The sequence below is a fragment of the Astyanax mexicanus genome, chromosome 23 (assembly GCF_023375975.1).
Source record: "Astyanax mexicanus isolate ESR-SI-001 chromosome 23, AstMex3_surface, whole genome shotgun sequence".
Lineage (NCBI taxonomy): Eukaryota > Metazoa > Chordata > Actinopteri > Characiformes > Acestrorhamphidae > Astyanax > Astyanax mexicanus.
This window is the reverse complement of record NC_064430.1, coordinates 8,745,128-8,767,225: the sequence shown is the minus strand read 5'-3', so window position 1 is coordinate 8,767,225 and position 22,098 is coordinate 8,745,128. Positions and strand designations below refer to the sequence as shown.

The window sequence follows — 22,098 nt, the reverse complement described above, 5'->3', positions numbered from 1 at the left end:
TTCAGCTATTCTCAGCAATTAAAGCCTTTAAAAAAACTGTAAGCAGTTTTGCCGGCAGGTATGGCCTGTTTTCTCACTATTTTATGACAAATTAAGGAGAAAAACAGTCAGGAGTTCATTTCAAATATTGAATTAGGCTGAAAAACAAAACAAAACCAAAAAACTTTAAGAGAGAATGAATCACTGATGAGCTCAGCCGTACTGAAAGAATATCCTGGAATATGTAGATTTAAACAATCCTAACACTAGAGATATCAACTAGTGCATCTCAAAAAAATTATATCATCTTTGAAAAGTTACTTTATTTCAGTTCATAATGTGAAACTCATATACTATATACAGCTCTGAAAAAAATTAAGAAACCACTTCAGTTTCTGAATCAGTTTCTCTGATTTTGCTATTTATAGGTAAATGTTTGAGTAAAATAAACACTGTTGTTTTATTTTATAAACTACAAACATCACTTCTCCCAAATTCCAAATAACAATATTGTCATTTAGAGCATTTATTTTCAGAAAATGAGAAATGGCTGAAATAACATAAAAGATGCAGAGCTTTCAGACCTTAAATAATGCAAAGAAAACAAGTTCATATTTATAAAGTTTTAAGCAGTTTTCATGCATCTTGGCATGTTCTCCTCCACCAGTCTAACACACTGCTTTTGGATAACTTTATGCCTTTACTCCTGGTGCCAATGTTGATGGCTTGTGATCATCCATCTTCCTCTTGATTATATTCCAGAGGTTTTAAATTTGGTAAAATTAAAGAAACTCGTCATTTTTAAGTGGCCTATAATTTTTTTCAGTGCTATAGAGGTATTACATACAGGGTTAAGCATTTATTTAATTTATTATTGATCATTAGGGTTTACAGTCAATGAAAACACAGTAAAAATCAGTATCTCAGAAAATTAGAATCATATATGAGACCAATTGGTTCTTTTAGCAGTGTGGGACTTTTATGACAACTTTTATCTCCATAAAAGTTGTCAGCAGAGGGAAGCATGAAGTGCTGTAAGATTTTCTGGGAAAACACTGCACTAGCACTCTATACATATCTGGAAATAACCACCAGTGAAGATAAAGACAGGATACAAGCCCAGCTGATCTATCTGCGACAGTTTTTTTTTCCTTTTTGAAATGTTTAGACATGCAATTCTGATCTGATCACTTAAATAACAGTGCAGACAGTCATCTCAACACATCAGATTTGCCTTCAGTCTGTGCACAGTCTAACTATAGGCACTTTATAGCATGCCTCAGTGAGTTTTTAGGACATATGGACACATAATCACCAGCTATATAAGTTTACCCATTTCCCAAGCCTCAGTCTGAGGAGTCTGAATGTGTGATTTAGATGTCAACATATTCAGAAATCCAGAAATGCATCTCTCACCTCGTTTCATCCATGACAGAGTGTCTGCTGAACTCGGTCACCTAGAACAGAAAGCTGTCATTGAATAGATTGCCTTTTCCAAATGGGGATCTCTGGAAGTGTCTGGCGAGAGGAAAGCAGGAGGAATATCTCTGTGAGTAGATTTTATAGAGCTGACACATGACTGCAGTCATGTACTTCCACTTTCTGTGGATATTCTGTCATCTCACATACACACTAAAGAAAAGTAAGTACAGATATCTGCGTAAAAGGGTACAAAGCTTGTTGCTTGTGTAAGGGCTGGCTCCAGGGCTAGGCGCCCTCCGACCACCAGAGGGGGGCAACGGGCAGCCTCAGGTAGCAATCAGGCCTAATCAGGAACATCTGTGGGTTGGTTTTAAAAGAGTGAGGAACACAGACCAGCAGTTGCTGTGTCTTTGTGTGTGTGAGAGTGTGTGTGAGTGGCCAAGTGGCTACTATTCCCTTATACTTTCGAGCTCTCGAGTCCCTGAGACATAATTTCTTTCTTCCCCTCCTTTTCCCTTCCTCTCAACAAAGAGAGAGTAAAAGAAAAAGTAACAAATAAATAAATAAATAACTTATCTGTAAAAGGAAGGCTGTGCCTTCCTTTTCTCTTTTATTTTCCCCTATCTCAGTTTTTGAGTTTACCTTTTGTTGGAGGAGCCATTTTGTTTTGTTTAACTATTTTTCCCTGCCCCTGGGAAAGCCAGCCTCCTCCTGGCATCCTTTGTTCTCTTTTTCCCGCCAAAACCCCCACATTGGGTGCAGCTGTTTTGGCTAAAAGAGTGGTAGAGCACTCCTCTACCAATTAAACTTTGGTTTATATTTTATTTCCAACTTAATCTGCTCTCAGTCTTGTCTACACTGCCCTTGGGTCCTATTAACTGCCTTTACTAGGTAGCTCACCCAGTAAGGTGGTTTTAATCTAATAACCTAAGTTTGATTCCCTTTCTGGGTGAGCCCTTACAGCTTGGACTGTAACTTATATTGAGTTTTTTTTTTTTTTTTTGGGGGGGGGGGGGGGGGGGGGGGGGTTGTTTGTTTTTGACGTTTTTTGGTTCTTTACTGTTTTTGGTGCCAGTAAAGATTATAAACATTATAAACATTATCATCAACTAAATATGGCTCAAAAACCTGATGATCCAAAATTGTCTGGCTTTCAAATAAAAAATGTGCAATTAAATATATACTGTTCATTAGTACAGTGATGCAGAATACTGAATGTACCCTTCGTCTGGTTAAATGGTGCTGTTAGATATGACCCTGTAAAGACCAATATTGTCCCATTGAGGGTACAATTATGAAGAGTGTACCTTTGAGTACAAAAAAGTACTCGTACCGTACCTCTGTTTTTTAGAGTGTACAAAAGATATATCAAACACCCAAAATGAAAAAAAAAAATCTTAATTCATGTTTTTTGTGCCTTCAGGTTCCTTTTTAGGTCAGGTCATTTCCAGCTATGGAAAGCTTGTACACAATAGAAGAGTAAAAGGTTTAGAAATATTAACCTATATAAGAACTATTATAAGAACTATACTTTGGCATTACTGATAAAACAACAGTCCATCTCAGTTTTGACCCAGTCTAAATAAAATAATTATTATGAATATATCAGCAATATTTCTGTGTGACCTTAAACTACTCACAGTTCTTATTATAGACTGTGCAATAGGGGCAGTTCTAGAGTTCTACCAAGTTCTACTGACTTAAAAACTTTGCTTAAGATTAATGAAGATTAAAAAGTCTCCACTGTAGAAAATGAAGCACTTAAGGATTCTTTTGGGCTTTCAGGGAAATGGCATGCCCGTCTGAAGAGGCAGAAACTTTGCACCGAGAACAAATCATCACGCTCCAACATGCTTGTGCTTGTGTTAATGTGTGTGCTGTACGAGTAAGTATTAGTGAGAAATCATCAAGAACCAGAGAGTATGGTCTTAAATTGCTTTTTTTTTCCAATTTAAAGAAGTTCTGCTGCTTATTGGTTTATTTTTTTAGTGCTGAAATTCTAATAACTTTTATACACAGTCCCTCATTTAAAGGCATCAAACTGATCGGGACATCACAGGGCTTCTCATGTGTGGAGGATTACTTGGGTATGTTTTATCACTTCATTATCACTTTAGTGCAGTTTTGGGAACATAGTCTTATTTCTAGGCTTAACATTAAATTCATTAAAAAGGCTCAGGCTCATTTAAATCAACTGTTTGGAAGGCAGAGAGAGAGAGATACCAACAACGAGATCACGGAGCGTGAGGGCGAGAGAGAGAGAGAGAGAGAGAGAGACTGACGACGTTAAGTATAAATTAGTATGTGACTGTAACTGTAAAACGTATAGCCAGGTTAGTTTACTATTTCTTTTTTTTTTTACATCATCTTTGATGGCCTAATACACATACAGTGTTAACCAATGTGAAAAAGTTATGTATTTACATATAATAACAGTGTAATTATATATCATATGCGGAAAAAAAACGTTTTCAACTTTCACTTACAATTTACCTGCTTAATTTGTATTTCGGTGTACTTTGGGGAAAAAAAAAAACTTTAATTGGCTGTGCTAATTTTGTACTGGTGATATACATGGCAAAAAATATAATTTTACTCACAAACAAGTAGTATTTAAGTACAAATTTTTGGTTCCAAAATAGCATAATTTAAGTACATACAGACAGCATTAGTACATAAGTACAGACCTGTGTCAGGATTATTTAAGGTAACTTAAATTAAAAAAAAACTTACTGGACAGGAAATAAAGAATATCATGCTAACATCTTGGTGTCAGATACTACAGGGCAGCTTCACAGGTCTTCAGATTCAGATTAATACATAGGCATGTTCTATTAGTGGTCTTAATGTTTGGGCAGCTCTGGCGCTGCAGTGGTTAGCTGACAGGTGGAAGTGGAACAGCTCACAACTTTCAGAAATAGCTTCAACTTGGCCTGAGGGCAGTCCTGAAAGCATGAACACAGCATGAAGACTGTATGAGTGATTTGAGTGATTGCTGCCGCAGGACTCCACTCCAGAATCACAGAATATATCATACTGAGCCAGTATCCTAAAAACCTGCAGCACCTGAGATTATTACAGCTAAAAAGATTATTTTTTAGATGTAAAAACAGCATATGTTTTAATAAATATTAATAATAATATTAATTCACAAGTTGTGAAGCAAGGGCATTATTATAGTGCTGTGAAAAAAAAACACAATTAAAAGTTTCTAATAAAAAATAAAATGTAAAATTATTTATATAGCATTTTACAACTGGTTTAGCTTCACAGAAATCTAACAAAAAATATACACAAACCAAACATACACAACCAATCAAAGGCTTGGACACACATTAATGCCAATGTAGATTTTGGCAGTTTGGAGTCACCTGGAATTTTAGGCTTTCAGTTAACAGCTGTGCTGAACTTGTCAAGAGTAAGTTACTTGAATTTCTTGTCTCTTAATGAGTTCTTAATGAGAGCATCAGTTGTAAAGTTTTGAAGAGGTAGAGTTGCAAATTAGAATCCATATTACGGGAAAAAAACTACTTAATAAAGTATATATAAATATACTCTAAAGAAATGAAGGTCAATTTGACGAAAATTCAATTACAGAGTACATTTACATTACATTTACAGAGTAAGTTACTACATGATTCCTTATGTGTTCCTTCATAGTCTGGATGACTGGATGACAATGTATGTCACCAGGCATATATTGCAAGGGGAAGGCAGGGCCAAACTAGTTACCACTAACACAATCTGTGCTCAGTCCTGGATTGTGTATTGGTTAGACGATTAGCTTAGCATCACTTAGATACCCAGCTAACAAATTAGTGCCCATTCCACCAGTATAAAACTTGCATATACAGAGGTGCTAATTAGCACATATTAATTAGTAGAACTGCTATTTAGAGCAGTTTTTAGGTACCTATAAACACAATACATCTACAAACATCTATTTTATTGACTTTGTGGATGCTCCAGGGTTTTTCTTCTAGAGCAGAGGTCACTAATAGGCGGACCGCGGTCCGGATCTGGACCCAGACGTTGTCCAATCCAGACCCAAATTGATAAACTATTGAGAAGGATTTAATTCTGACCGTGTTCATTTAAAGCGGCGGAACGTATATTGTCTTTATGGTTTACGTGCTTCACAGTGCAGTAAACTCACAGACCGATCACATGTGCTGTAACATCACCAAACGCTCCCCTCTGCCAATCAGATCTGTGCAGATGCGAGAGCGCGGAGCCACACAGGCGAACCAGGTGGTGAGAGTAAAGAGGGAAAAGCTAATACAGATGGTGCGCACCAGAAAAAAAAAAAAAAATTAAATACTACATTTATAAAACATATTAACAGTAATGTAACCTCACGGTGTTACTTGGAGGAATTAAAGAGAAACAACCGAGACAAGAGTGCAAAATATTCCACTTTACTCCCCCTGATCAGAACTCCCCAGCAAGAAAAAAAAACCCTCCCTCACTTACAGGCGCACTCTCTGCTCCCAAAACAACCCTACCTCAAAACTACGGCAACCTCCAGCGGGCAAAAAGCATAGGCAACTTACCCCATCAGTTTTACCCACAACATAATAAAGTCTGATACAGTAATAATATCAAATGAAATAAAAATTATGTTTTAAAAAAAAGCTGATATTTTGGCCAAGTTCAGCAAACATTTTTCCATATATTGTATGATTTGTCATTTATGTAACTATCATGACAGGCACGCACAAATTTTATATAGATAAAATTAAATTGAATAAATATAGCATTTTGAAATAAAGTTAACATACAGATTCACATTAATAGACTCTATAAGTTTAGGTTGTTTCCATTTATTTTATGATAGGTTGATAGTGTAATTATTGTGACAGGCCTATTTAAAACAATACATTCTGTTGAAATATACTGATTTGAAGTTGTAATATGTTTGGTCTTTCAGTTATTGATGACATAACACACCGACAGAACTACTATAGGCTTCTTCAGTATACAGTATATAGTACTGAATCATAAAAATGGCAACGGTCTGGAACTTGGCCTGGTAAAAATTTCTCTAACTGGACCGAACTGAATTCTAACTAAATAACCCTGTTCTAAAGCAACTTAAGATAAGACCGTTGATCTTTGGCAAATACAGAAATTTGGGCCAATTTTTTTTCTATAAATATTCTATTCTATAAAGAGCATCTTTGTTCTATAAATGCATATTTCCTGTGTTTACACCTGCTTTTTCGGTCAACATATTGACAAATTCAGATTAAGGCACCTGAAGAAGGAATTAAATGTGTTCCTGTTAAATGATGGCACAGGAAATCAAGAATGGAGAGGTTGCTATCACAGTGTGACTGGCTTTCGAATGTGGTTTATAGGTATAAAAGCATTCACACTGGTAAAAAAAGAAATCTGAACCAAATGTGTCCATTTACACCTTTTAGATTCAATTGTCTGCAATGTCTATGAGTGTAGCTATAGATATATATATAGAAGCTCGATCTCAGACATACGCTTACAATCCTGAGACCTTGATCCTCAGTAGTCCATATAATTTACTGAACATGAAGCCTTTGGTTCATTTATTACAGCAGGCAAGAGTCATACCTAAAAGAAAGGCAGCAGTACATCTGAATGTAATTTGCTTTTAGAGTCTGAACTGCGGTACTGTTTTATTCTTTTTCCACAGTATTTGTGCAGGCTTTGAAGTGGCAGTGAAAAGAGTGAGTGCACAGTCTTTCTCAGATAGACTATTCTGATACTAATGAATTAAATATAAATGAGTCATATATTTTTTATAATTTGATATGCTAAGAATTTTTTTAGTCTATTATATAATGCAACATGTCTCTCAGAGTTATTGATTGATTATTGATTTTTTTAATATTATTATTATTATTATTATTTATCTACTAGACATCTTTGTTCGATTGTAAGTTATTGAACTTTTCTCAATCCATAGTATCATTTGTGTACTGGAAATACATAATAGAAGGTATTTATTATCATCCATCATCCAGTGGACAAAAGGGCAGTGGGTGGTAATGATTGTGTCCAGCGGCATCTGGCACATTCAGTGTAGAAGACCCAATTTTGCATATCCCACCAGTTAATGCAGCAGTCTTCAACGTCAATGAGATAAGGCACAAGTCATTGGATTTTTTTCAACAAGACAAAGCAAAAACACACACTGCACACGCTCACAAAGACGTCTAATACAAAGTACCATCTTAGTAAATTTCTGGAACCAGTCATTTATGTTTCCTTTCCTCTCATTTTGACTAGCTTACAGTATTAGCACACTTCAGCCATGCCAGCATCACTGCAGAAAAATACCGTATTTTTCTGACTGTAAGGCACAGCAGATTTTAAGGCGCACTATCAAGAACCATCTACTGTATTTTCTGTTCTATTTTCATATATAAGGCGCACATGATTATAAGGTACATTAAGCGACAATAGTAAGAATGCCTACATCGAAAAATGAGCAAGGATGTCACCATGTTTCCCTTCTAATGGGAAGCTGGGGAGGAACCTAACTAAACAAAACTGTAATTCTTAACAAAAAAAAGTCGAACGAGTGCTGGATGTTAATCTACAGAGATTTCTCTCCTGAAAATGGTTTATTTGTGTGAGTAAAGTGCTTCCGTTTATTTACAGTAAGCTTAGATGTCCAATATTTTGTCTCTAAGAGTGAGTTTTCAGTGAAGTTTCCCCAGCACTAAGGCTGGGTGCAGCAGTATTAGCATTAGCCGCTAACCCCAGCACTAATCGCGCTAGACTGAGGAAGTCTGAGTGTTACGGTAAGCCAGGTAAGCCAATAAAGTCGCCTCCGAACGGCGAAAGAGCTAGTGCTATGGTAATGCTAATGCTGCTGGAGAAATTTCACTGAAAACTCACCCTTAAAGTGGAGTGGCTTTACTGCTCCTTAACACCTGACTGGTAGAATTCATACAAAAGACACACCAGATTATAGGTCACACTATTTTTGGAAATTTTAAAGGACATTAAGTGCGCCTTAAAGTCCTAAAAATGCGGTACACTGAGATTTCAGAGCAGCATATGTTGCCTTCGGGGGGGGGGGGGGGGGGGTCTAAAGCGCTGCCACTATGAGCGAGAGGTTGCAGGTTCGAACCCCTGCTCATGCAGCTTTGCCATCAAGCTGCCGGCGCTCAGAGGGAGCAAAATTGGCCCTGATCCCTCCAGTTAGGTAGATGGCGCTCTCTCCCCACATCACTCCTAGGGTGATGTGTGCAGCACAGGCCGTCTGTGAGCTGATGTATCAGAATTGAGCCGCCGCTGCACTTTCCTCCAAGCATGCTTTGATGCTACTCGGCAATGCTATCACATGTATCGGAGGAAGCATCGGTCTTCGGTCTTCACCCACCCTGTGTTGGGGCATCACTAGTGATATGGGTAGTCCTAATGAGTGGGTTGGGTAATTGGCCATGTAAATTAGAAGAAAATGGGAAAAACATATATAAAAGCATATATTACAAAGGAGCACATAGAAGAGAGGAAGTAAAGCACGATGTATTGCTATGCCATCCTGCACCGCTGGCTCCGCTCCTCATGCTAAACTGTGGTTTATAACTGTAAATGCTGACTCTAATAAAACTGTGTTTTAAATCTGTTAAGTGTAACTGGCTGACAATATACTGCATCATCCATGATACAGGCCTACTGGTGAAATGACCACAATAGTGATAGATATTTTCACAGTTTAAAATGTTTATATTCCATCTCCACTGCCGTAATGTGTTAGTACTAAACAATACATGGTAGGCTTTAATTAAAATTGGTTAAAGGTGTAATCATTCAGAAAACAATCTATGCATAATCAATACTTACAACTTCTCTAACTAACTTTTAATTAAACCCTGGCTTGGGGGTGTAATTATGGAGAGATGTACAGTGTGCTGTAATGGTTAAGGAGGTATGTTGAGTATGCAGATATAATATAATGTGTCGTTATGTTCATTACGTTTGGTACAGCATAATGAAGGCGAGATGCTGAAGGGTCATGCCATTGGACCTGGCATTGATTCCATAACCCCATGATTAATAACCTAGTGCTGAAATCATTGAGCGAGATGAGTGAGAATGTGTAAATACTCTGTGTTTTGTAACTTTAGCTAAACAGAGCAGGTAAAAACATGTAAAATAGCATTTGATTGGCTCTTTAATTGAGACAATCAACTAAAATCACTTATTTATTTTTTTTATACTAAAAATAATATTTTAAATGCTTTCATTAAAAATGTATCTTTAAATAAAGCTATCCAAATTAAACAGAAAAAATAACTGTTTTCTCTCAAAAGACAAGGTTTATATAGGGTTATTCATAGGCTCAATATATGATATAGGCTGAACTATTAGATATAAAATTAGGTGTGAATAAATGTTTTTTTTTCAAGAGTTTTTAAATACGCAAAAAAAATTATACACAATCTAAAAAAAATACAGGTGCTTCAACATATTATTTTAACAAATTCATAGAAGAACCACTTTTGCTTCTGTTATGAAACCAGGTTTGTAATAAAGATGTGTATGTTAAGAGCAAGTTAAAAGATGGGACTTTCATTTTTCCTAAATACAGTATCAGTCAAAAGTTTGGACACACCTCTTTTCATTGAATGTGTTTTCTGTTTTTTTCATGATTTTTTACATTGTAAACTTAATATTAAAGCTACAGAGGAACACATACCGAACACAAACTGAATTTCTAGGCTTCTTTTACATTACAAGCCTCATTAATCAATTAAGATTTATTGAAAATCTGGGGATAGACCTTTTACATGGTATTCATGCACAGTGAATACATATTCTCACTCAAACAGAATTACTCGATAAGGAACAGTGGGTGAAAATGCATAAAACAAAAAAAGAAAGATGCAAATGTCTTAATAAAGCTGCGGTCACATTACAAGCCTCATTATTCAATTTCAAGCAATTATGTTTTTTGCTTACATTCAAATTGTCTGTTCTGAGAGTTCAGACTCATTAAAGCAAATTGCTTGATTGCGTGTGTCTGTAATGTGAACTAATCTTTCACTTAAATGACGTACATGTGCACTGTCATATTTTAATGCACACAGAAACTGACTCGTCTAAAACAATATAATGAAAACCTAATAGACATTTTGCACAGGCGCTGCACTGATACATCCATTATTGAATTAAATTAACATATTTACTGGACTTCAGTACAGCACAGCTAACATGTGGGAACCCAGAGAACAACTTGATGCTATTGTGGGTATAAAAAGTGTTTTTATTAATCTATCTTTGCACTTTTAAAGTTTTCAGTGCTTGTTTTAAAAGTCAGGGCCCTCAGAATTCTACCAATGAAGTGTGGAGCTACTTTGAGCTTGGTATTGGTGTAATATAGTTGTTTTTTGTTTGTTTGTTTTTTGTTTTTTTCTTCATGGGTAACTCTATGCCCCTATGACTAGCATTGTAAGCCTGTTTGGAGCATCGGCTAAAAGGGCAGTATTTCAAAATGCTGGGGGAGAGTAGAGGTGAGCTTTTCGACAAACTTTTGTACTTGTTGTCATGTTTCACTGCACCCCAAGTCCATTTCACACAGAAGTTCTCCTTTAAGACAATAAAATGGATTTGAGTCAGTTTTAGGGGTAGTTTGGGAGGGGCACTGGGTGATGTATGGGTTTAGAGGCGGGGCAGGAGGCAGAGCTGATTGGCTGATTGATCTGCATATTGTACAAAGTACATGTAAACATCATCTACGCCTATAGCACAGTTAAACCTGAGAGGGCGCTGCAGAGGAGCAAATTACCACAATAAAAGCCTTTTTTTTTTAAAGGTTAGAAAAAGTTTATTAATTTTATATCAGGACTTTATATTTATTATTACTTTATAAGAACACATTTCAGCTATCAATGAATGAAAAAATATCTAATATTTTGAATATTGATTTCTCTTTCTCTGTCTCTCTCTCTCACCCATAGACAGCTCAGACTGTGCTCCTGGTGGTAGCTGCCTTCCTCCTGTGCTGGATGCCCCACCACATCATTGCCATGTGGGTGGAGTTTGGTGACTTCCCCCTGAATGACGCCTCCTTCGCCTTCCGCATCGTGTCGCACTGCCTGGCCTACGGCAACTCCTGCGTCAACCCCATCCTCTACGCCTTCCTGTCGGAGAACTTCCGCAAAGCATGCCGGCAGGTCTTCACCTGCCGCCTCTTCTACCCGCCGCCGCCGGTCAAGAAAATCACACGGATCAGGATGGACAACTTCTCCACCACGCACTCCACCACCAACGTGTGAACCTAAAGACCTCCTCCATCATCATGCTGAACCTGAGCCAACGTTTATCCTGGAAATAGCCTTATAATTCACACCCAGTTCAAATTACAGGCCGAAATTACTGCCGCGACGCGAGCATGCGAGCGTGAGCTACTGATTTACACAAGTTCACACACGTTACACACGTTACACAAGTGCCGCCAGCGACAGGAGGAAGACCATCCCATTACCACTGTTACCTTCTCACAAGTGGTCTTGGAGGGCTGAAAGCAATCCCCCTCTCAACGACTTACAAATTGCTTCATTTCCACGAGCGGGAGCTTCAGTCGAGAGCGGCCGAGAGAGGCTGAAGCCGTGCCTGTGGAGCCTCGTCTGAGAAAGTGTGGAACGAGAAGGGCCTGAGGGGACAGAGCTCTCAATTGTAAAAAAATGTGGATGTAATTAAATTTATTCTGGATTTTTGACAGTAAAAAATCTAAAGTGCTGCAGACCTCCACTTAGCGAAAAGGCAAAAAACGGCACTTGAAAAACTTGAAAAAAAAGCTTGAAAAGTCAAGGCCCTTATTTCAAATACACTGTTTTTTGTTTTTTTTTGACAAAGTTGAGAAAAGGAAAACCTTAAAATATTATGAGAATAATTGTGTTGGAATACTTTTGTGAATATTCTTAATGTTTAATCGACTTCAATCCGCTCATCCTGTGAAGAGTATTTCTGCCTGTCGGATTTTCTCTATTATTGCATATTTGTCACATTATTTCACAGTATGAAAAACATGTATCTCCAAAACAACAGCAACTTTACAGGAAAGATAAAGATAAAACTTTCTTAACTTTCTTTCATGGAAGTCAGAGTAAAAAGAGTTAATTTCTGGTCATTCTGAAACAATTGAATGTGGATGGGATTTTTACCAATTGTCTGGTTGCAATGACAGTTCTAGCCAGATGCTGCCGGTCACAATCATTACTGCATTATCATGCAGAAGGGAAGTCGGAAATTTTGGCTCAACACTGATGCTGACTGATGATGAAACAGGCAAAAAGATGCATGAAATCTGATCTGATTATGTCATAGCTGAAATTTTTGCTGCATGACTGAGTCGGATTTATGTCTGATGGAGGAACACGTAGAAAAGTGGCTTTTCTAAATTGAAATCTAAATTGAAAAGATAAAATTTCACATGTTCCCTTACCTCCCTGAAAAAATCTGATATGTGTCTCATTGGGGGAGGGGGGAAGTATAATTTATGTTAATTCAGCCAGAAAATGTGAAAGTAGCCTAAGCCCTATCCGGACAGGATTAGTTTCTCAGGGAGACGTCTGTGAAAAATATTTCACACTTCTACTTAGTGACAAATCTAAAATTACCAGAGGGCCACGGCATTCGGTGAAAAACAGTAGATAATTCAGCCTGTACGTTTCTCAAAGGACGCCTGAGAAAAAGAAAAACACGTACATGATTGTTCCAGGTAGGATTAAAATCGCAGAGGACCCCCATAAATTTTTTTTTTTAAAAACCCGGAATCCCCTGAGACACTTATCCCGTCCAGATAGGGTCTTAGAGCAGGGAAATCAGCTTCTGGTTGCGAAAAAAAACCTTATTGCAAAACCTTTATGAGCAACTATCACTGTCTTTAGCCCTATTCATATTTTAATCCTGTCCAGAACAACCATGTATGTGTTTTTCTCATATGTCCTCTGAGAAAATTACAGACTGAATTATCTACTGTTTTTCGCTGAACTCTTTGGTCCTCCAGTAATTTTAGTTCCGTCCAGACGCATATATCTCAGAGTTTCGTCACCTCGTTTAATAAAATAGTCACACATTTAATAAAATAGCAATTTGTCCTTCTACACACCATAATTACACTTTGGACGCACGTTTCCATGGAGATCCACGTAAACATAAGTGCGTGTGGAAATGGAGGAGCTACTGAACGGGATGTCGTGACCGAGAATGCCTTAAAAAAAAACTCACTGGTCCTCCTGTTTTTCAATTGCAGTCCGGATGCCAGAGTTTTATCACTAGAAGAGTAGAGAGATAGATACTTTATTGATCCCCGAGGGGAAATTCTACACATCCAGCAGCAGGTATAATACACAAAGTTACAAATTGAATACACAAAGTTACAAAATAAAATATATAAAAAATAAAAGATAAAGATATATATATAAATACAATCAAATAGAAAATAGAATGTAAAATGTAAAATGTAAAAATACAGTCTTTAGTGTGTGTGTAATGTAGAATGGAGGTAGTGCAGTTGAACAATAGACAGTGAACACCAGTTGATGTGCATAAAGTGGGGAAAACTGATGTCAGCCATACAGAAAGTGCAAATAAAGTTATATAATGATTTAAATTCAGCAGTGCAAAATATAAGTAAACAGTAGATGAATGAACTAGTTGAAACTACTAGTGCAAAATAGAGTAGAACTATAAAAATAGTGTTATAGGCATCAGCAAGTCTGAGAGTGTGTCCATAGCTGAGGGTGTGGCCATGGTGTGGCCAGAGGTACCAGAGTGAAAAAGTGTCACAGAGTCTTTAGTTTGCTGTGCTGAGATGAGTTGAAAAGTCTTATGGCCTGAGGGACAAAAGACTTTCGGAGTCTGTCTGTGGAGCAGGACTGGGACAGCAGTCTGCCGCTGAATGAGCTCCTCTGCCTGGTGATGGTGCTGTGCAGAGGGTGGTGAACATTGTCCATGATGTTCAGCAGCTTGCTGGGGCTCTCCTCTCTGCCAGTGGTGTTAAGGACTCCAGCTCTAATCCCAGCACAGAACCAGCTTTCCTCACCAGCCTGTCCAGTCGTCCAGCGTCCCTCTTGCTGATGCTGCCTCCCCAACACACTACAGCGTAAAAGAGGACGCTGGCTACCACAGACTGGTAGAACATCAGCAGGAGTTTCTGGCAGATGTTGAAAGATCTGAGCCTTCTGAGGAAGTACAGTCTGCTCTGTGCCTTCCTGTAGAGGGAGTCAGTGTTCACTGACCAGTCCAGCCTATCGTCCAGGTGCACACCAAGGTATCTGTAGGACTTGACCACCTCCACATCGACCCCCTCGATGGAGATTGGCTGCTGAGCAGAGGGCCTGGACCTCCTGAAGTCTATGCACATCTCCTTGGTTTTGGAGATGTTCAGCTGCAGATGGTTCATCTTGCACCGAACATCTCCAAAACCAAGGAGATGTGTGAAATATTTTCACAGACATGCCTCTGAGAAACTAATCCTATCTGCATAGGGCTTAAGACTTCATTTTACCCTTTTACCTGGTTGTTGAGGAATTTGCTGCTTTCATGGAAAGGTCCTGGAGGAGGAACTCCATATTTGAATCTGCATAACAGCATCTGTATTGGATTTAAGTTAGTAAGAATTTTAATAAGAATAAAAAAAAAAAGTCCTGTTGCAGCAAAACATCTTCACCCGGTCGCACTACCACCAACATGTTTAAATATTTGTGTAGGTGTTCCAAATGTAGAAATGAAGTTTGTCTCTTTTCAAAGCTTTTCTCTTTTCTAAAAGGTCACACTTCAGACTCCTCTATCCACAGAACTTTATCCCATATATCTCAGGGGTTGTCTGGGGGCTTCTTGTAAATGTCAGGCGATCACTGATGTGTATTTTGGAGTGCAGTTTTTTTTGTCTTGCTGCTGTCCTGTGAGCTTACTTCTTACTGTGGAGTCAAAAACACTGACCTCAGCTGAGGTTAGGGAGACCTGTAGGATGGCTAACCAGCTCTTGGAGATATTTAGGGGCTTTTCTCTCTTGTGCTCCTCTTTCTTCATCTCTAGAGTCTGAGCTGATTATTATCAGCGGGTGATGATTTGCCACAGGCAGCACAGGGTCCCTAAAAATGGAGCATACAAGCAGAGGAGATTAAATTAGAAGAGTTTGAGTCCTACATTGAGGTGAAAGCTGATAAAATGAACCCTTATCTATAACTTATATAGGGCATTCCCTATTATTGTGACGTGAAAATCACACAAATGCACAAATACGAGCTTCACCAAAGTTACAAAGTGCAGATGGCAGTGTGCCAAGCTCGAACTAGCAATGATAGCAGTGCTAATCTTCATATTAAAGGTAGGTGGAGCCTCGCAGTGAGTTCTAAGCTGTTATTTTAAGGTAAAAATGCAACATACTGTTGCTTTTAAATGTGTTTTGTGTTGGATATAACATACATACAAGAATGAGGGGTATATACAGCTCTGAAAAAAATAGGAGACCCCTTAAAAATGATGGGTTTCTTTGATTTGACCAAATTGAAAATCTCTGGAATATAATCAAGAGGAGGATGGATGATCACAATCCATCAAACCAAGCTGAACTGCTTGAAGTTTTGCACCTGGAGTGCAGGCATAAAGTTATCCAAAAGCAGTGTGTAAGACTGGTGGAGGAGAACATGTCAAGATGCATGAAAACTGGTTAAAAACCAGGGTTATTCCACCAAATATTGATTTCTGAACCTTTCTGAAGATTTCTGCATCTTTTTTGTCATTTCAGACACTTCTCATTTTCTGCAAATAAATGCTCTAAATGATTATATTCTTACTTGGAATTTGGGAGAAATGTTGTCCGTAGTTTATAGAATAAAAGTTTAAAATGTTTATTTTACTCAAACATAAACCTTGAAATAGCAAAATCAGAGAAACTGATTCAGACACTGGAGTCGTCTCTTAAATTTTTTCCTCGATATTACACATTGTTTCAAGAACTGCCGACATTCCCTGTGACAAATCTGCAGAATAGAGGGGCAACTGGGGGACCAAATACTTTTTCACAACCTTGTAACTATTTCTGTGAATATTTCTGCTGTAAACTCTGCGTTGCCAAGTGATTGTCAAGTGCTAAATGTGTTTCTGTTGTGTTTTTGATGAAGTGCTACACTAGTATGTTTTGTTTACTGTGAAAAAAAAAATGTGTACTGTGTTCTGTAGCGCCTCTATATAGCTTTCTGGCCATCCCAATAAAAAAAAAAAAAGAATGGACATGACTGGTGTGCACAAAACCCCTTTATAAATGTTGTGCTGTATTACGTGCTCTCATGAGCAGCTCTTTATGAACAGGAAACGCAAGCCACGCAAGGTCATGTTTATGGAAGGCCTTACTGTATCTAATCTCTAAATAAATAATTATACAGACATATCACCTCAACGTAATGTTCTGTTACTCCCAAAGCCAAAACTGCTTGAAAGCATCTGAGGCTAGAGGACGGCTCTGAGGAGAGACTGCAGCTCTAATACAAAGCAGGTACCTTCAGAAAATAATCACTGGCGCTTTGGCTCTTGTCTCCAAGTCGTGGGAATTTCTGCCTTTCATGTAGAAAAGACACAAAGCAGATGAGCAGATGAGACTGCGGAAGAGGCCAGCGGGTTATTTTCTTCCACGTTGGAAGTTCTCATACTGAAGGAACCACCACAAGCAGTGAGTAGAACATTTTAAATTCATCTCGGGCCATTTAGGCTTTCTTAGGTTGTTTTTTTCCCCAACATGGCAACTGCAAAACTGATTTTCATGTCTCTAAAAGCTTTTTTGGAAAGAAAATAAAATAAAAATCAGGTAGGTTTTATATTGTGTTCTCTTTTATTAGGTAACTCCACTCATTTATGAAATCCAGAGGGATTTATGCCAAAAAAAAAAAAAACAACATAGTCCATTATAAATTCCTCTGCTCTGATTTGCTTCTTATTGTGGGCTTGAGATAACACAACTCTCATGGGATTGCATTAATGCCCTTTGTGGGTGCTCTCAGTTAGCACGATTAGCGATTAGCTGAAGACAATAGGCAGTGTAGTTAAGGCTGTACTTGGCTGGATTAGACTGTAGCTTTGTGTTTAGCAACCCAAAGGCTAATTTCATTGGCTTCACTGTGATGTCAGATCTAGACGACCCCTTTCCAGCTGCTTTCATAGTTACCTCGTTTGGTCTGAACTAAAATATCAGGTGTGAAATGGGTCAGAAAAACCTCAAGAGTTGAACCAGAGTCAACACCAAAGTTTGTGTTAAGTTTGGTCCGGTTAGTTTTGGTTTCAAACAGCAGTTTAGAGAGCGGACTAAAGGACTTCACTACATCCTGTCCTCATCAGCTACGTGGGCTATAAAAGAATAGGTCTATGGGCTATAAAAATAAAATAAAAAACACCATCATGATGTTCTTTGCACAAAATCAGTCTAACATAAAGAGAAATCACTATCTATATTCTTTAAAATGAGCCGTTTAAGGGCTCTGTCACTTTTAAACACTTAGCGTTTACCACACAACAGTGTTAGCTTGTGCTAAATGATAAAACACAACCAAGCTAAGTTAGCCCATGCTTAGCTGAAATAAAAGCACAAAACTTATTATTTGAAAGAACTTTGTATTCATTAGAATCTCCTCCATCTGCTGACTTACTATGGACAGTAGGTACAGATCCCTCAGTCAAACAAAGTCTGCTGGCTAATCCTGCTGTGTACTGTTCTGTTTTGAGGTTCTAAACCAAAATGACCAAAATGGTGTTTCTTTATCTGAAGTAGCGGGCGGGGCTCTGTTGGGGCCAGACTGGTTCTTTGCAGGTTTTCTTATTGTGAGGTCCGAATAAGGAAGCATCCAAACTGATCATAGGAGCATATGATTTCTGACACCAGATTCTTTTTGTGAGTGTTTACAGGAGCAGAGCAGTTGAGGCCCAAGTCTAAATACAAAACGACACAAAAAGTGAGTTTTATAAATTATGTGCCCTTCAAAAAAATAAAATATACAATACAACAGGTAGGCTTCTGTGTTTTTTGTATTTGAAAACTATAATTAAATAAAAACAAAAAGTATGATGGCAAATCATGCTGTTAATCAGGACTGACTGTGTCATTTCATTATCACTGTGAGAAGCTGTGCTCTGCTGTGTGAAATAGAGGGATGCTCTCTGTTGGTGAGAGTCAGTGACGTCTATGCAGAGTTCACCGCTGTTTATACTTCATCAAATCAAAGTTTAGGAAAAGCTCTCTCCTCAGAGCGACAAGGGCACAGGCTGACAGGGTAAATATAGGCCCCTCTCATGGCAACCCTTCTGTTGGGCTACGATAATAAACAGGGGGTTGCCGAGCGTGCACTCGTTCCGTCCTCCTCTGCCGGTTGTGCGTGCCAGCCGACACGCATGCCCACACACACTTAACCATTATTTACACCGCTGTGCAGTCTGCATACAACAGTATCAGAGCCAATTAACTTATTTACAAACTTCTGTATAAATCCGAACACATTTCCCCATCTGGGAAAGCCTACGAAAAAAAGTAAAAAAAATATTTATTTCATAGAGAATAAGTACGAGAGTATAATTAGAGAAACCATTAGCAAGGATAATACTTGTGTATTTTATTCATCTAAATAATACCCACTTGTGTGAACCAGTGCTTAATCCAAATAAAAAAGTATTAAATTTCTTTAATTTAAGAAACTTTACCCCTACAACTTTATCACCCACACTAGCTACCACAGCAGCTCTCCATTGCATGATACAAGGCTAATACTTGTGTATTTTATAATACAGAGCTGTATCTGCAAGTTAATTGAGCTAAACAATACCCAATCGTGTGAATCAGTGTTTAAGGTTTAAAATCTAATATATATATATATATATATATATATATATATATATATATATATATATATATATATATATATATTATTTTTTATTTATTTATTTAAGAAACTATACCCATACAACTTTATAACCCACACTAGCTTCCACGGCAGATCTGCATTCTTTGCATGATTTGCAGCAAGCCAGCAAGTTAAATAAATAAATAAAAATAAATAAATAAATAAATATTATTATTATTATTATTATTAATAATAATAATAATAATAATAATAATAATAATAATAATAATAATAATAATAATAATAATTGGGACGGGGGGGGGGGAAAGAAGAAAAATAAGTGGAACTAAAATGAACAATTTCCAATTTTGGCTATAAAAAAGCAAGAATGGACAAAGCTTCACCAATCTGACAAAAACTGCATCTAAAACTGTGCAACAAATTTCTGAAAATGTTCCTCAATTTAAAATGATAAATATTTAAAATATTTCATCATCCACACTACAGAATATCATCAGAAGATTCAGGAGATAAATCTGGAGAAATCTGTATTGGATGCTGGTGATCTTTGGGCCCTAGGGTGGCACTGCATTAAAGAGCCACTAAACTCTAAACCATATATTTTTTTCTATTCAAACAGCTGAAATGTGTTTCTTTGAAGAAGAGAAACAAACCTGCTTAAAATTGTATATACATTTAACTTAAAAAAATGCTTTTATTGTGGCCATTTCATGTTCAACTTTGCTATAGGCATGGATGGTGTGTCTATGTACTTTGGTACACAGACGCATCACAATATGCATATCAGTTAGTCAATAATATCACCCCCTTCTGCTGACGTCCAATCATCTGCATCTCACCTTTATCAGAGGCATACTTTGCTGCTGCAGCTCAGCCAATCAGCTCTCCCTCCTGCCCCGCCTCTAAACCCATACATCACCCAGTGCCCCTCCCAAATCACTCCTTCCATTTTTTTAGACTTACTTTTTTCAAATTTGGGCTGAGGGTGGAGTCACCTAAAATCAGGGGGTGTAGTGCCCCTTTAAAAATGAACTGTACTGATTCTAACACAGTTTATCAAGCTGTAATCCAAAAATGCAGGTTAAAGCTGTATAAGTAAAAAAATATAGTTATTGTACTGTAGTTATTGATAGAGTGATCTGCATATTGTGATTTGTATTCGTACCAAAGTACACACGGACACATCATCCTACCTTATAACAGTAATAGAATTTTATTTATTTATTTTTTTAAGTAAGCCAAATCAGACTTCTAATACCGTCTCATATGCTTCTTCTAAATTAAAAGGTAATACATTTTATTCACATTATGATTAAAGCACGAACTTGACTAAGGCAAATGAAGGACTTTTTCCTACTCTACCTTTTAAAGGTAAAGTTTGAACAGGTTTTGACAGCTATTCATCTAGCAATATTTCATATTTCATAGTCATATTTTTCTTAGACAAATTCTTTTGTCTACTATCCACAGATTGACTGCTGTTCTGTTAACAGCATGCCAGACGAGGAGCTGATGACTATTTGGACTGATGACAGATTTTGAGACAGCTCTGAAGAGAAAAGAAGTGTCTTTATCACAGGAAATCAGCACTGCTGTCTCTGAAGCAGATGGGATTTATTTGGTTTAAATTGTAAAACTGAAAGAAAGACATGCATTCAAGAGGAAGTAAGATGATAATAATCATTCACAGAATCAGTTTGGGAAGTCAGATTCTTAAAAAGCTGAGCGGAGGTACCAAATAGCAGTTTGCGAAGAGGCTGGTTGATCATTTGTTCAAAGGGAAACGAGGAGGTGGAACCAGACACCTGGACTGTGAGGATGGCAGAGCTTTTAGAGACTGGCAAACAGCTGTTATTCCAAATGGGTATCAGTAAATATATAGAAAAAATACGAGATGATTAATACAGGAAATACCAAGACTTTTATCCGTCTCACCGAAGAAAAGACATGAGCAAAACTAAAAGATCAGAGGAATCAGTGGGAGAACTTCCATCTACCTTCCATCTCCTCTGTGATAATTTCCTCAGTAGAAAACAGCAAGGTTTGTTGTTGATTCACGCTCTCTTCCCGTTCGCACGGAGGACACGACTGAAGATGATACAACAGATACAGCACAAGATACAGCTTTCAATTTAACAGATGAAGAATTCCAGACTAGTCCAGACATCCCACTATGCAAAAACTTATTTCACTATTTTTATTTAACTTCTCCTTCTAATCCCCCACACCCACTCTCACTGACTTTGTGCATGCTCTCTTCCTCTGAAATCATCTAAAAATGATTTCCGAGATAATGTATATACTACCGAGCATCAGGGAGTAAAACGCAGGAGATTCCCAGAAATTCCGTGACAGGTGGGATGTCAGCTGGTCGCACATCCTTGCTTGTCCCTTTTTTAGCCCCCAAAACCGCAAAACTATATATATTCTATTGAATACTCTATATTGAACACTTTTAAGGAATCCTGTTTTCCTCACTTAATCACTTATATTTTACTTGCATGTGCATCCACCCTATCATGGCAAGCTGCCCTACAGGATGGACAAAGTGAATTAATGAAAACATGGTTGACCTAGAATTGCAAACACGTTTAATTTTTTCATGGTGTCTGTTCTTGTTCTGGTCCAAAGAAATATTTTATACATATATTTTATATTTATATTTTATATACAGCTCTGGAACAAAATAAGAGACCATTTCAGTTTCTGAAGCAGTGTCTCTTATTTCGCTATTCATAGATATATGTGTTTGAGTAAAATTAGCATCGTTGTCTTAGTTAAATTAAATTTAGAGAATTTGTTTGCAGAAAATGGGAAATGGCTAAAAAAAAAAAAACAACTAAAAGCTGCAGTG

At 37.5% G+C, this 22,098-nt stretch overlaps 1 protein-coding gene across 1 annotated transcript in view; it reads left to right on the top strand.

The window, feature by feature from the left end:
- Nucleotides 1-13,713, top strand: part of galr1b (galanin receptor 1b) — a 68,157-nt gene extending 54,444 nt beyond the window's left edge. Inside the window, exon 3 of the mRNA XM_049471160.1 lies at nt 11,352-13,713. Coding sequence (XP_049327117.1) covers nt 11,352-11,669 — 318 coding nt within the window. The 3' untranslated portion in view covers nt 11,670-13,713. The remainder of the gene's footprint in view (nt 1-11,351) is intronic.
- Nucleotides 13,714-22,098: the final 8,385 nt, after the last annotated feature.